The sequence below is a fragment of the Peromyscus maniculatus genome, chromosome 5 (assembly GCF_049852395.1).
Source record: "Peromyscus maniculatus bairdii isolate BWxNUB_F1_BW_parent chromosome 5, HU_Pman_BW_mat_3.1, whole genome shotgun sequence".
Lineage (NCBI taxonomy): Eukaryota > Metazoa > Chordata > Mammalia > Rodentia > Cricetidae > Peromyscus > Peromyscus maniculatus.
This window is the reverse complement of record NC_134856.1, coordinates 25,568,817-25,585,617: the sequence shown is the minus strand read 5'-3', so window position 1 is coordinate 25,585,617 and position 16,801 is coordinate 25,568,817. Positions and strand designations below refer to the sequence as shown.

At 43.9% G+C, this 16,801-nt stretch overlaps 1 protein-coding gene across 1 annotated transcript in view; it reads left to right on the top strand.

Moving 5' to 3' along the window:
* The window catches only part of Frem3 (FRAS1 related extracellular matrix 3), a 61,515-nt gene that overhangs the window by 19,933 nt on the left and 24,781 nt on the right, over window positions 1-16,801 (top strand). The window contains 2 exon segments of the mRNA XM_076571938.1: window positions 10,940-11,017; window positions 11,020-11,085. Coding sequence (XP_076428053.1) covers window positions 10,940-11,017; window positions 11,020-11,085 — 144 coding nt within the window.

The following is a 16,801-nucleotide window of genomic DNA, read 5'->3' as shown; positions in this document are numbered from 1 at the left end:
AGGGATGCACGGCACAGCGCATGCTCCAAGGGCAATGCCTCCTTTAACAAAGGAAGTACAGGCTTTGTTGGAGGAGCCTACACACATTCACAAAGGAAAGCACTTGACAGAATATTCCTGAGGATGCTTTGTTGAAGGTCATCCTTCAAGAAGGAAAGATGGTGGACATGCTTCTGGGCATGTTCAGCTAAGACTGCAGCGGCCACGTTTAGGAGGTTTAAATGGTGGACAAAAATGCTCTGTTTTCTAAAAATGCCATGTTTTCTAAACAGTTTTATCTAGAACAAAATGCCCTTCTGAGGATGTTTTAGTAGAGTAGCATTCTTGAAAGGGTCCCAGTATCCCTTTCAAGTGCACACCTTTGGTGATCCAAATCTCTTCCACCCTATTCTGCCTCCTAATGGGTCCACCACTTCCACCAGCTGAGAATGCAGCCTTTAACTCAGAGACCCTCCAAGGCCATTCAGATCCAGATGATAGCTTTGGGAGTCACAGGATTCTTCCTATTTGTCCTTCCTCTTAGTTCTTACTCATGTCCTGGTAAATCCCTCTGGCTGAGCTCTTTTATACAAAGTGACTTGAAACAGCAGGTGCCCCTGCAACAGCTTTGTTTGCCCTGATACTGGTGATTGAGCCCAAGGCCTATTAACCCTCTAATCACCTTAAATTCTGTCTTCATTCCACTCCCCATCATTATTGTCGGGTGACAGGAAGGTTCGCTAACCTGCTGCCTTATATCTATATTTAGACCAACAGATCTCCCAAAGGTATTGACTCAACGACTAGACACTCTCACTTGATCAGCAACTTTCACTTTTTGTACCTCCTACTGAAAAGAGGTTAGTTCTTTTAAATTCTCTAGCATTTCAGTCCTTCTTGGTTCAAAAGAAAAAAGTCGGATCCTTTCAGAGTTATATAATAGGCACACCTGAAGCTTTGTGACACATTTGTTGTATAATAATTTGATTACCTTTTTATAGAAGAGAGCACAAGTCTGGGCCCAGGTCTTTGGATGCTCAGGGTGCGTTCAAGCCATCTGTATGCTAAGGAACTCTCCCAGCAGTTGTAATGTACAATCAGAATGGAAACTACAGCAAGTAAAATTCTTAGATGAGTCCCATGCGCTTCCTCTCCTTGCTTCTCCTTGACTGTGAGAGGGAATAATGACTTGCTTCCTGTGGTGGTTTGAATGACCCCATAGGGTCAGATGTCTGAATGCTTGGTCCCCAGGGGGTGGCATTGTTGCGGGGTAGAGGTAGAAGGTGTAGACTTGCTGGAGGAAATACTGTCACCAGGCAGACTTTTAGTTTCAAAATCTTGTGCCATTTCCAGTGTGTTCTCTGCTTCCTGCTTGTGGTTCAAGATGTTGAGTCCAGGGCTACAAAGGTGGATCAGCGGTCAAGGGCACACACTGCTCTCCCAGAGGATGAAGCTTGGTTCCCATCTCCCACATCAGACAGTTTACAGCTGCCTGTAAGTCCAGCTCTGGGCAGAGAGGGTCCAAGACCTCTGACCTCTGCAACAGCCACACTCACATAACTACATCACACACACACACACACACACACTTGAATTTATTTAAATTTCTTTTAAATGAGTTTTTAAAAAGAAAAGATGTGAGCCTTCAGCTTCCGCTGTAGCCACCGTGTCTGTCACCTGCTGTCACTCCTTGTGGTAAAGGACTCTCATCCCTCGGGAACAGAAAAGCAAATGAAACCCTTCCTTCCACGAGTTGCCTCGGTTGTAGTGTTTATCACAGTAATAGAAGAATAGCTAACACACTTCCGATGAACAGAACATGTCAAGGGTGATAACATGTTCCTACTGTGATTAGGTTTGCACACACCTGTGTGTGCACATGCACATGGTAGGTGGGCCTCCTTCCTGCCAAAGGATACTAAAGCAATTGTCCCCTGGCCTTAAAGAAGCAAATGATCATGGTGGGAAGAAACCACTAGAAGACCCTCAGAATGGGAAGACTTCAGGAACCTTAGAGGAGCTAAGGGCAGCCTCCGGCCAATGCCATGTGCGGTTGTGAGGAGCCTCAGTTGCAGACTGGGTTGCAGTGTGTTCGAAGCATATTCTCCATCAGTTGAGAGTACAGACCAGCTTGCACATTGGTATTAGTCCTTCTGAGATCTCATCCAGGGTCCCAGCTCAGCCGTATACCTGATCCACTGCAGCTAAGGAGAGAATGTAGATATACCTTCTTTTTCTAGTCGACTTAGGTGTCTCGTTCTCACATGGCAATAGAAAACTATCCCAGAAATCAGTCCGAGTAATTATTTCTGAGCTATTTGTATTTCAGGCTTGTTTCCTTGTACCCAAAGCACAGAGTCTAAGCCCTGTTATCAGCTGGTCTTGAGAATTTATACAGCTTTTTACGCCAAGTTCCACATGTCAGTATTAAGAATAGATGGACACAGACTTCACCTTAACCCGTAGAGTCCAGTGCAAGGGGCTTAGTCTTAGTCCGTTTCGTTTGCCAGCTCCTTTCTCTGTTGTCCATAATACACTCTGTGTATTCCTTTCCCCGAAGGGGGAGAATCCCATTTGAATGAGTTCTTTAGTTACTTGTAAGAGTTTTGTCTTTAGTACACACCAGGGAGACCAAATAAATAGATGAAATGGGGAGCATTTAATATTAAGCACAAAATGATGAGCTTCTCCACATAGCTGGGGACTTGTACAGATCTATAAAACACTGAAACAATGTTTGAGCTGTTAGTTCCTTGGAGGTTACAAACATGGATCTGCCAAGAACAGACCTATTGAATTGAAAATAAAAATAATAATATTGCATTACAGTGCTGGGTTCCATTGAGTAATCTGTGGTTTGAATTTGAAACGTCCCTCACAGGCTCACATTTCTGAATTCTCAGTCCCCAGCCGGTGGAACTGTTTGGAAAGGTTGTAGAATCTTTGGGAGTAAAACCTCCTTGAAGGAAGTGGGGACCAGCCCCACTTCCTGCTTACCCTCTGCTTCCTGAATGTGGAATCATGTGACCATCAGCTTCCTGTTCCTGCCTCTGCCTCCAGCCTGTGTTCTCTACCACTATAATTAATTTTGAATCTCAGAGCCCTCAGTTGCTGACATCAGCACATGCTTGCTGGTGGCCATCTCATGTGCTGAGTACTCAAAAGGAAGCAGAAGTCTTTATTCTGTAAGGAACTTGACCTTCCTAAGGCACACAATGTAGAGTGGCTTTTCAGTAAACATTTAAAATAAATACTCTTGCTTTTCAAATGCCAGTTAAATATAAGCCTGTATGACCAAGATGACATGATCAGTTTATAAAATGTTAGAAAAAAGAAGAAACTGTGAGATATTATTTATTATGGACATAAAAAGTATTATTTTAATTGTTTTTAAAAGATTTCTCTAGATGTTGGAGAGATGGCTCAGCAGTCAGTAACATGCACTGCCCTTGCAGAGGACCCAAGTTCAGTTCCAGAATCCAGATCAAGGGACTTATGACCGACCACCTGTAACTCCAGGAGATCCTATCCCCAATTCTGGCCCCTACAAGAACATTCGTGTGCACACACCTGCACATAGACATGCACACATACAGGAATTAAATCTTTGAACGATTTCTCTAGAACAAGACCCTCAAATCTGAAAATCCCCACTGCCTAGCTGTTCACACAGCACTTTTTAGATGCCAAAAATGCAAAAGTTTGGCCATGGGTACTGCTCTGTTGCCAACTAGAATAAAACTTGACTTCATACTATGACACTTGCGTACTATGATATTACTAGAAAACAGTAACCGTTGTCTACTGCACAGTAAATAAATAGAAGTAATGTGTGCATAAACACATTAAAGGTGCTCATGCTGCGCTTCCATCCATAAGCAAGCCAGTTGTTCCAGGAGGCACTCAGCCATCACACAGGTACTCACTGGGGCCCTGCTAATCACCAGTGACTTGGCTATGTGCGCCAACATGAAAAGAAACCTGTAATCAATTCCATAACAAGAACGAGATCAACACTCAGACAGCTGCAGTCTTGTGACAGTGTTACCACAGCGTAAGTGGCAGATAAGCCACGACTACCAGATGCAGGAACTGTCAAGGCTGCAGACTCACACGGTGAACATGACAAATGGCCCGTTTCTCAGCAGAGGCAGTAAGAGAGTCAGGAGACAATGGGGAAAAACAAACACCGTGGTAGGCTTTGCATAGTTTTTCACTTATTTACTAGCTCTGGGACCTGAACCGAGGCACGGTCACAGAACCACAGGGCTGTAATTTGTCCAATGTCAGTACACTGGCTCCTGATAGGAAGGGCAGTTGTTAAGAACTGGGTCTTCACAGGAGATGAGAGAGTGGAAGGACATTACTCAGTCAGGACTGAGGCCGCACACTCTTCAGGTAGCTCCTGTGCCTTCCAGACTTCATTCTCCTGACTCAGGCTCAGACCACCAGAGAGCTTAAAACTCACACTTAATTTGTCAAGTCCTCTGGGATTTACACTCAGTAATATAATTTGTCTAAACAGGAGCATAAATTAATGTTTTTCTGCTGCTAACAGCAGTGCCTCATACTAAGATGGGCAAAAAAAAATATTGGGGATTAAACCTGAAAATTAGTTCAGAAAAAATGTGACTCCTCTTCCTTCCCTGAGATGGGAGACACTGAGGTCCCAGAGGCAGATCCCCCACAGGGCCGACTCCAGTTAGTACCATTGCTGAGACTCGTCTCCTCCCTCCGAGTCCAGCACGGCTGCCACATCTCGCCACCTCCCTGTGTGCCAAGTGCACCTATGGAGAGCTGCTGGCATCCAGCCAGGTATGTTGGCACACACCTTTAATCCCAGCACTCTGGAGGCCTTGGCAGAAGAGACCCGTTATTTCCTATGGTTCATTCACTTGTTGGCCAGCCTTGTCTGTGAAGGCTGTTGTCCCCCCCCCCATTACTCCCCTCCCCGTGGTCTCTGTAGGTGACCAGCCTTCTCCTCCAGCCCACATCCCTGAAAGTTTAGAATTCCAGAATGCAAAGTTGTATGCAATGTCTACATGTCATCATCTTTGATCCTTGTAACAATCTCAACACAGAAGGGAGAATTCTTGGAGAGAAAACTGGTTTTTGTGTGTACATGTTCCTGTCTGTACAAGTGTGTGTGCATGCGTTTTCATGCACGTGGAGAGAGAAGAAGGGGGAGAGGAGGGGGAGAGACAGACAGACAGACAGACAGAAGTGAGCTTTAGTAATGACCTAAGCCTATCTCATCTAGTCAAGCTGACAACCAAGCCTGACCACACTGGCCCACATGTTAATGACATCTATGTATTTCTGCTCTCCTATATTCTGAAAACTGCTAACACAGTCTTGAAATATATTTGATTTAATTCTCTAAGATTGCTTTGAGACTTCTCCAGATGCCTTTATTTTCTGTCCAAATCAAGCAATGCCTCTATTGAGCTATGCTGAACATCTAAGAAAACCTGTAATCTCCTTGAGTTGCTTCCGGGAACTTACACTGAGTAACTATTTCTAAAGAATGGGCATAGGGCAAAGAATACACGTATTGTGCACAGCAGCACATGTTGTCTTTTTATAACCAAGATGGAGAGCCAAAATATCATCAACACAGTTTGGAGGCACCTCCAAAAAGAATGCTCCAGACATTTGTTACTGGATTAGAGCAAGAAATCTTGACACCTGCCACCTCATCCTCCAAAGCAAAGGCCTCTCCCGGCAGCACTCACCCACGGCTCCAAAGGAGCTAGAAGTACATCCAAGAGCAAAGCCACACACTGTACCCTCAGCTTAGTGTAGCAGGCTTTCTTTTAGTCCACCAACCAGCTCCCAAATCATGAGGAGACTTATTGTTGTGAATGCTCGGCCTTAGCCTAGGCTCATTTCTCGCTAGCTCTTATAACTTAACCTGTTTCTCTTCATCTACGTGTTGCCTCGGGGCTTTTTACCTTTCTCTCTTTCTGCATATCTTACTTCTCCTGATGTCTCCAGAGCTGGCAGGCAGGGAGCTGCCTGGCTTCTGGCCCCGGCCATGTCCCTCTCCTCTTCCCTCGCTCTCTCCTCCCTTTTCTTTCCTTTTGCCTAGATTCCTCCTCCTTATTCTCTCTGCCCATCAGCCTGCCTATCCCTCTCCTGCCTAGATATTGTACAGCTTTTTATTAGAAATCAAGTGCCTGAGGCAGGCAAGGTGCAACTAATGCAACACATCTTTGCATAACAAAACAAATGCAGCACAAACAAATGCAACACATCTTTACATAACAAAACAAATCCAGCACAAATGAATGCAACACACTTTCATAGTTAAAGTAATACTCCACAACAGCTTAGGTCAATACAACTAGAGAAGCAGTTACAGAGATCTCAAGCCTTTGGGAGACTTTAATTTTGGTTTTTTACTTCTTTTCTGAAAACCTTAATGTGTAGTTACACAAGAATAGTCCACCATCTCAGGAACAGAATGCTGGAGTCTGAGATATTGACTCTGCACGGAGGTGGTCTCTCCCTCCCAGAACCCTGAAGCACTGAGGGGGGAGAATCGGGCTGACCTATAGAATAATTGAATAAATGTGACTTAAATCAAAGCCTGAGGAATTGCAGCCACCTGGAGGATCACCCTGTCTGGGGGGAGAGTGACATGGCTTCCCCACAACGTCAGAAACTGTCACCCACAACTCCAGACACTTGGGTGAAGACTTTGGGAAGTAAACGAAGACCCAGGGGACATGCAACTCAGCTTTTCTCTTTCTTAATTTGGAAACTGTTCTATCTCAGGTTTCTTTTACCCAAATTTATAGCTGTTTGGAAGGGGGAAAAAAGACTTCTATTTTTAATCTGAGGCCATGCAACTGTGCATATCAAAGCATAATTCAGAGGAATGCATCCCCATAAGGCACTGTGAAATGTTTTCTGAATGGTATGAACTATGCAACAGCTGTAAGCCCCAAATTATACTCCCAAATTCATAATAAAAAGCTGCAAATGAATTTAAATACATGTTAAGCTATATTATGATAAGAGCTGCAGGAGTGAAATGCTTATGACAATTGAAGTTATTTGAACATGAAAGTGTTCATTTAAATTATTAGCATCCCAAATACCCTACTCAACAATATTTTCTCCCCAAAATTTAAAGGTCTTAAACATTTGACAATTGCTGCTAATTTATCATTTGGTATTTAATTTTGCCTATTTGGGAGTCAGGATTTATTAAATATAGTTTCAAGTTTTTCTCTAATTGTTTATAATCCCTTTTTAAGTTTTAAATGTTTTGCATTTATTTTCTATTCTGTGTGTACCACTGAGCTACATGCCCAGCACATGTGAGAAGCTCAGAGTGTACCACTGAGCTACATGCCCAGCACATGTGAGAAGCTCAGAGTGTACCACTGAGCTACATGCCCAGGACATGTGAGAAGGTCAGAGTGTACCACTGGGCCACATCCCCAGCACAATCCGCTTGCAGGGGTTGAGTCCCTCCTGCTTTGTGGGTTCTGGGATCGAATTCAGGTCATCAGGTTTGTCTACAAGCACTGCTGACCCAATTTTTATTTTTAATTTTAATTCTAAATTCTTGTATTTTTAAAGAAAACTTTATTTCTACAATAAGACTTAGTAACTAAGATAAATCAGGTATTGTCTTCCTGGATATAATACCTAGAGGTTTTGTCTTTTTTGCTCAGTGGTATTTGTGTGTATTTATAGTATACAATATGATAATTTGATAACTGTATAAAATATACTACTGAATATAGTACTTGGATAAAAATTTAATGTATTTTTCTTACATATCTCAACCTGATGAGACAGTTGTAAAGACATGAGTCTCACTGTGCACTGGTCATGTAGCTCAGTGGTAGAGGACTTCCTAGAAGACTCTAAGCCCTGGATTCATGTCCCATCACTGAAAAAAAAAAGCATTATCACTTTGTGCCCTTGTTAGGTCAAGTGGAGATGAAGAGCTGATCTAAGTATGATCATAAATACCGTTTATTGCCCCACAAAGAGAAGTTTTCTTAGATTCAGAATGTTTAAAGAGGAATAATAATGCTGTGGGATGTTGTTCTGTATGCTGTGAATATGTGTTGCTCCGATTGGTTGATAAATAAAACACTGATTGGCCAGTAGTCAGGCAGGTGGGGCAAGCAGACCACAGAATTCTGGGAAGAGGAAGGACTGAATCAGGAGTCGCCAGCCAGACACAGAGGTAGCAAGATGTCAAGGCAGAACTAACTGAGAAAAGGTACCAAGCTACATGACTAAACATAAATAAGAATTATAGGTTAATTTAAGTGTAAGAGATAGCAATAAGCCTGAGCTAATGGCCAAGCCGTTATAATTAATATAAGTTTCTGAGTGATTATTTTATAAGCAGGCCACAGGACTGCAGGGGACTGGTGGGAGCAGAGAAACCTTCCTACTATATAATAACACCACAATGGAGTAAATTAGCCTCAGAATGAGTTCCAAATGTATAAAGGTGCTGGGATTAAAGACATGCACCACCACACCCAGCCATGAGTGTTTCTCAGGAGAAACTGGCTTGGCTACTGCAAGGAAGTTCCTTCGTGACATATGAGGTCCCTTGATACTATAGCCAGTGTCCATGTCAGCAGACATGGCTTCAAAACCCCAAGGCTTACAGGGTACTGCTCTGGTGACCTGAGCTCTGTTTCAGAAATGTGGCTGACAGAGTGTAGTCTGTAACAACATGCATTCAGGACCTAAGCTCTGTAAATGCACTCTCAACTTTGTATGCATTTGGGGCTGTCATCGAGGTTGGCAACTTGAACCTGGGATCCGATAAGGATCAATGTAACTTTCCCTTGGATGGAAAGGACTTCAGGTTCTCAGGTACAGATCTGACATGATGTCACACTGGGAAGGGAGTGGGTAGCTCAACTTCCCCACTAAAATTTAAGATAGTAAACTGTCTGGAATTATTTAAACCTACATAGCAGTCGCTCACATTTCAGGAAGTCAGAAATTCTGCAATTAAGTTGTTATCTCTATCATTCGTTAATAGTTGTGTTAGTCAGCTTTTCTTTACTGTAACAAAGTACCTGACATAATCAAAATAAAAAGAAGAAACATTTACTATGCTTCACAACATTAGAGGCTGCAGCCCATTGTTGGCCTGTTGATTTGGGAGCTGTAGCAAGGCTGAGAGTATCACAATGGGAGTCTATGGGGAAAAAGACCCTTCCTCATGGCCAAGGTGGAAGGGAGGATGAGGAAGAGCTTGGAGTAGTGATAGTCCCTTCAAAGACATGGTTCAGTGAGCTAAACTCCTCCAGGAGGCTCCACCTCTTAAGGGTGGCATCATGTATAGGCCAGGTCCAGCACCCAATGCTGTCATTGACAAAAGTCCATATTTAACTCAAATATAATAATGTCTTTACCATATTTTAATGGTGCATATTTAGAACCAGTCTGTGGGAGATGATCAATATAAGGGGTATGAAGTTTCTTATGCTGTCTTACCACTTGGAGCTTCTTATATTTCATGACTAGTTTTTTTTTTCTTCACAGTGTCTAAGTGTATGTACTTGCAGCATGTATCCTCACACTGAAGCTCTGTCAAGCTGTTTCTTAGATATTTGTTTCTTTATTTCTGAGGCTGCGTTTTTTTGTTTGTTTGTTTGTTTTTTGGTTTTTGGTTTTGTTTTGTTTTGTTTTGTTTTTGTTTTTGTTTTGTTTTGGTTTTGCGAGACAGGGTTTCTCTGCGTAGCTTTGCGCCTTTCCTAGAGCTCACTTGGTAGCCCAGGCTGGCCTCGAACTCACAGAGATCCGCCTGGCTCTGCCTCCCGAGTGCTGGGATTAAAGGCGTGTGCCACCACCGCCCGGCGAGGCTGCTGTTATTTATCAATGTTAGCAACAACAGCCTCAAAACCCCTATAGATGGACCTCACCTCTTGGCTTCATCTGGCCTCTCCCCCCAACACACCTGGTGCAAACATCTGCTGGGTGTCTTGCCACACTGGCTGTTTGTCCACACCAGCTGTCTGTCCACACTGCCTATGTTTCTCATTTCTCTAGAGCGAATCGATAGGCAGTTCAACAGCAAGCATGGGCTTGCAGAAAGCAAGGGCTTGCCTTAGGTGTCAGGCCAGAGACTGGTAAGCTCAGGCCTGAGGCCTAAGCTTTCATATTTACTTATCTTGCTCAAGGACTAGGCTAACTGGGCAGAGAGAAGTAGGAGAATGCCTTGAATTGAGATGTTAGGACAGAAGTAGAGACTGTTCTTAAGGCTAGCAGAAATTTAAAAATATAAATAATCCAGTTATTAGTCAAAGGTATATTACACCAGGGGTAGAGAGCCTGGTGTATATCAGGTCTGCATTCCTTTAAAACTATGATGAAAGTTGAGAAACTCACAATAGTCTGTAACGCCAGCTCTAAGTGCTTTGACACCCTCTCCTGGCATCCACTGGCACCTTCACCCATGTGCACATACCTAAACACACATGTGCTTGCACACACGCACACACACACACACACACACACACACACACACACACACACACAAATAAAAAATTAAAAATAAATAAATAAAAACCCTGATGAAAGTAGCTGACATGTATTGGATACCTCATTTGTGCCCAACAATTTGTAGTATTGTTTCTCTACGCCTTTGGTTCTCAGCCTTCCTAACACTGTGGTCCTTTAGTGCAGTTCCTTATGTTGTGGTGACTCCAACCACACAGTTATTTTTATTGCTACTTCATAATTGTAATTTTGCTACTGTTATGAGTCTTAATGTAAAAATCTGATGTGCAGAATATCTGATATGCAACCCCTGTGGTGATTGCTACCCATGTGGTGGGAATCACTTACAATGTTCTCTAGAAAATTAAAGATCCTTTCTCCTCTACAAAGAATAATAATTCTAAGTGCCCTGATCATTAATTTTCATCGCTTCTGCTGATGTTTTCTTTATCCCCATCAATCCTAGGAGGAAACAAACTGACCAATCAAGCTTTCCGTCTAAACTGGGCTTGGATTTCTTTGGAAAGACAGTACTACATTGTGGATGAGACTCCACATTCTTGGAAGTGACCCTCACATGCAGGGGATACCTTGGTAACACATCCTTCATCAGTAAGTAGCTTGGGATTGGTTGTCAGCAAAAAGATGTGGGGACATAAAAGCAGAGTGAAGGAGCATCAGGAGCCAGTTTGGTGGAAATACCTACAAAAGTTACAGGAAAACTGTGTTGTATGAGCTATAAGCTGATACGCTTTGATTATTTTCTGTGTGTTTTCCATTTTCTGATAGATAATATTCTTTTTCTTCTCTATAACTCAAAAAACTCCTGGAAAATTTAGACTTATTACCCATCCCACAATCTCCGGCTCACCCAATTTCTTTTCTTTTTTTTCTGTTGAAAATAGATTCTTCTCTCATATTATTACATCCCGCCACAGTTTCCCCTCCCTCCACTCTTTCCAGTACACACACACACACACATTCCCTTCTCCCCCCTCATTTCACTCCGTCATTTCCTCTTCAGAAAAGAGCAGGCCTCCAAGAGACAACAGCTGAACAAGACAAAACAAGATACACTAAGACAAGGCTAAAGCCCTCAAGAGGCTGGACAAGGCAACCCAACAGGACCAGGAGTCCCCAGAGCAGGCGGAAGAGTCAGAGAAGCACACTATCCCACTGTTAGGAGTCCACAAAAGCACCAAGCTAACAGCCGTAACACACTCAGAAAGCCCGGTGCAGACCCTTGCAGGCCGTGTGTTTGCTGCGTCAGAGTCTGAGCCCATGCGAGCCCTGCTTAGTTGATTCAGTGGGCCCTGGTCTCCCGGTGTCCTCCATACCTCTGACGCCTACAGTCTTTCCTCCTGGTCTTCTGCTGAATTCTCCAATCTCCAAGGACCGCCCGATAGAGACCTCTAACTTGGATTCTGTCTCCATATAATGTCTGTGGGTCTTTGTACCCGCTCCCATCTGCCACCAGAGGAATTCCCTTTGATGATGACTGGATAAGGTACTGATCTGTGAGTATAGCAGACTATCATTAGATTTCTTTTTCTTTCTTTCTTTCTTTCTTTCTTCCTTTTTTTTTTTTTTTTTTTTTTTTTTTTGGTTGTTGTTTTGTTTTGTTTTTGACAGTTGTATGGTTCCATTCTGGATCCCTGGGCTGTGCAGTCTCCCGGGTCCCTAGCCATCCAAGCAGAGTAGAGCATGGCTCCCTCTTCTGGAGTGGGCCACAAGTGAAACAAACATTGGTTGGCCACTCCCACAAGTTCTGCGCAGCCATTGCCCAGCACATCTTGAAGGCAGGACAGAGTGTAGGTCCAGGGTTTGTGGTTGGGTTGATGTCCGGTTTCTCTTTCCGTAGCCTTCAGAGTACCTTCTTGTGCCAGAGACTAGAATGTAGGGGTGAAGGCTCCATGCAGGCACCAGCTCGACCTCTCTACAAGTGGACATTGTCCTCTGCAGTGCGGCCCCCTGTCGGTTTTCAGAGAGAGACCTTCTGTCCTAGCATCAGCCTGGGTTGTTTAGGGATCTTCAGGGGACCCCCTTAGGCAACAACTAAACCAAATGCAACCCTGTCCCACCACTGGAAGGCTGGCCTGGCTGCGGCTGATGGCCAGTTCAGATTCTATATCCTCCATTACTAGGAGTCCTTGCTAGGGTCACCCTCGTGATTTCAGGAAGTTCCCACTGTGCTAGGTTTCCACACCGCCCCCTCCAGTGCCCCCAATTCTGTCTGTCTCTCCCCATACTCTATCCCTCCATCCCTCCCACCCCTCACAACCTGATCTCTCACAATCCCATTCCCACCCACCTCCAGCCCACCAACAAAATCTATTCTATTTCCCTTCCCAGAAAGATTCATGCATCCCCCCAGAGCCCTCCTCTCTACCTGCCTCTCTGGGCCTGTGGAGTGTAGCTTGGTTATCATTTACTTAATAACTAATATCCACTTATAAATAAGTACATACCATATTTGTCTTTCTGGGTCTGGACTACCTCACTCAGGATGATTTTTTCTAGTTCCGTCCATTTGTCTGCAAATTTCATGATGTCCTATTTTTTTAACAGCCGAACAACACTCCATTGTATAAATGTACCACATTTTCTTTATCAGTTCTTTGGTTGAGGGACATCTAGGTTGTTTCTGGTTTCTGGCTATTAGGAATAAAGCCACAATGAACTTCTTTTAAAATTGATTTTGAGTGTAGAATTCATTGCCATGCTTAGTTCTAGCTATTCTTCTCAATTATTATTTTCTAATTAATTGCTATTTTAAATTGAACTACTTGATTATATGTAATTGTTTTAATCCAGCTCTGAGGTTCTAATTTGCTTAATGACATGCACAGTGTCAAGTTTTCTATGCTTTACAAACACCTACCAGCAAAACATAGCTTTTTGGAGTAAAGAGACAGGCAGGGTCTGCATAGAGGATCCAATTACTATCTTTAATAATTAATAACAATTGTTCTAAGAACCCACTACATTTTGACAGCACTGTTAACTACCAGAACCTTCAGGAGTCATTTTGCCTTTATTTTCATGATCTCTTGAGGAGAATATGTTATCTTCTGGGCGGTTTTGAGACAGGGTCTCACTGTGTAGCCCTGGCTGTCCTGGAACTTCCTCTGTAGACCAGGCTGACCTCAAACTCACACAGAGTTTGTCTCTGCCTCCAAGCGCTGGGATTGAAGGAGTGCACCACTACACCCAGCCTCTTTTGTTGCTGATGTTCATTTTACAAATGAACATCAGAAGCTTCGCGGACAAGCAGAATTCCACTTAGAGTCCAGCTACCATATCGAAATCAGTGAAGGGGATTCAGGAAGGAAACATGGCACAGGAAAGGTTAGTCAAAGAAAGGTGTGCTTTACAGGAGGCTCCAGGAACAGACTTTTCTCTTAGGTCAGCTGAAGCCTCAGCCCACCCCTCAGGTCCTTTCATCAATGCGTGGCTGGGATTGCTGGCAAGAACTTCAACTGAAATATGCCTCCTTTCTCTTTCAAGGCTTGGCTTCCTCAACCTGTCGTCCAAGGCCTCCTTGTGAGTTTGAATTAGCGTGTCAGGAAGAATTTCCGTATTCCACCTTTAGAGTAGCGGCTGTGAGGAGCACTTGGCTGTGTGTGACTGAGATGCTCAGGAGGCCTTGCACCTGGGCCAGCCGCTCCCCGACTTGCACCCTTGCCATCCTCTAGCTCACATAAGAGGCCCATGTGTCACAGCTTTCCCCTGCAGCAGATAGCTGGCTCCACTAGCAACGTGACTGTGGAAGCTGCCTCTTGCTGCTTGAAGAGAGCCTCCAACATGGCTCGCTCCACTGCTCCAGGAAGTCCCCCTGACTCCCCCGACCACCCCAGACCAGGGCTACCAGCAGAGCACAGGTAGCAGGAAGCCCGGTTTCCTGTTCAAGCTCTGGCTTTTCCAGAGTATTCCATAGAACTCAGGCTTCCTCATACATGGATTGTCCACTTCATAATGCCTTGATAGCTGATACATGACAGTAATTCAGAATGATACTCAAATGATGACCACTATTGTTACTCCATGGCGCTATCAGAGTTGAGACCATCTGTTCATCTGTGTATGTCCCCATACATGGAAAACCCCTTGAGGGTAGTGGTGGCTGCACCTTATTCCCTGTGACAGAATGCTGATACCCTCCATAAGTACTGAGCAAGGAGCCACATTCTGGCTTTATTCCTGTAACAGTGGCACCTTCTTCCAAGCCTCCACTGAGGAGATCACTCACCTCCTTGCAGTCTTTACTTCCAACATGTGGCCAAGGGTGTGCTTCTAAATATCGGACAGTTACTCTTGGCTTCCAAATTCTATGAATTCGGCTGTATGTGTGTGTGTGTGTGTGTGTGTGTGTGTGTGTGTGTGTGTGTGTGTGTGTGTGTATTATGCATACATATCGGTCACACACGAGTGTCCAAGGGTGCACACACATGGGGAGGCCACGGCTTGACATCAGGTATCTTCCTCTGTCAATCTGCACTTTATCTTTTGAGAGAATCTCCTCACCCAACCTGGACCTTATCAATTCTGCTAGATGGGCTGAGCAGCAAGTTCCAGGGATCCACTCGTCATCAGGCCCCCACCTCCAGGACTAGGGTGACAGATGCACGTGATGCCTGGCTTGTCCCTGGGTGCTGTGGGCCTGGACACAGTTCCTCAGGCTTCTCTGCAGACACTCTACTCCCTGAGCCACACCCTGAGTTCAGCCTTTCTTTCATAGGCTTACAAGACAAAACCAGCTCTCCTACCCAAGAAACGATGTTCATGCTTTACAGCCGAGGGTCATCATCCACGAAGTTTCAGATAATTTGACAAGAAGGCAGCCGAATTATACAAGCAGCTATTAATCTCAGTTTTTTGCCAGACCTGTTATCATTTACAAGGATTAAATTATTACAGTTGATTTCACACACTCAACTACAGACTCAAAAATTTTAATTGAATATACAATTTTATTATTTTTATTGAAAAAAATTAGCTGGATGTGGTGGGGCACACCTTTAATCCCAGACTTGGGAGGCAAAAGCAGATGAATCTCTGTGAGTTTGAGGCCAACTTGATCTACATAGTGAGTTCCAAGACAGCCAGGGCTGTGGAGAGAAACCCTGCCTCAAAGAAAATTAAATAAAGGGGCTGGAGAGATGGCTCAACAGTTAAGAGTACTGGCTACTCTTCTAGGGGACCCAGGTTCAAGTCCCAGCACCCACATGGCATCTCAGAACTGTCTGTAACTCCAGTTCCAGGGGATCTGACACTCTCACACAGACAAAACACCAATACACATAAAATAAAAAATTAAATAAATAAAATCACATGGGGTTTCCCACAAACATTGGCGGACCTCTCTACCTCAGGACCTTTGTTTCTGCCTTCTCTCCTTTCCCACACACCCCACCCTGCCATACAGAATCAAACAAAGAAGCGTGCTTGACACGTCACAGGCAAAGAGACTTTATTCAGACTCAGGGAGTCTTCACTGCTGTGTCTGACTGACACCGGCTGTTTTACATATTCCTGAGCTGTTTTGATTGCTGTGGACGAATTTCTTCCGTAAGTCACTAACTCCTCCTTCCTGACAACACTCCAGTCAGTCCCCACCTCTCCATTTTCACTATCATGGATCTATTGTCTGGAAAACTGTAGTTAGCTTTTTTGTTGTTGTTTCGGGGTTTTTTTGTTTGTTTGTTTGTTTGTTTGTTTGTTTGTTTGTTACTCTTTTGGGTCCTACCACCCAGCTCTCAAATAAATACTTATCCTTACTTATGAATGCCCAGCCTTAGCCTGGCTTATTTCTAGCCAGCTTTTCTTAACTTAAATTATGCCATCTACCTTTTGCCTCTGGGCTCTTACCTTTCTCTGTTCTATATACCTTTCTTTCCTTCCTACTCCATGGCTGGTTGTGTGGCTGGGTGGCTGGCCCCTGGCATTCTCTTCTCCTCCTCCTTCTTCTCGATCCTCCCTTTTTCTTTACTCTCTCTGTCTGCCAGGCCCGCCTGTCCCTCTCCTGTCTAGCTATTAGCTGTTCTTTATTAGACCATCAGGTGTTTTAGACAGGCAAAGAAACACAGCTTCACAGAGTTAAACAAATGCAACATGAAAGAATGCAATACATCTTTGCATCATTAAACAAATATTCCACAGCATAAATGAATATAACACATCTTAAACTAATACTCCATAACAGAAATCTACTAAGAATTCTCTCATAATCAAAAGTCACTAAACAGGCTGGGTATATGGGGATGGTGCTCAGCTGGTAAGGTAACTGTCTGGCATGTGGAAAGCTCTGGCCTGGATCCACAGCACCACA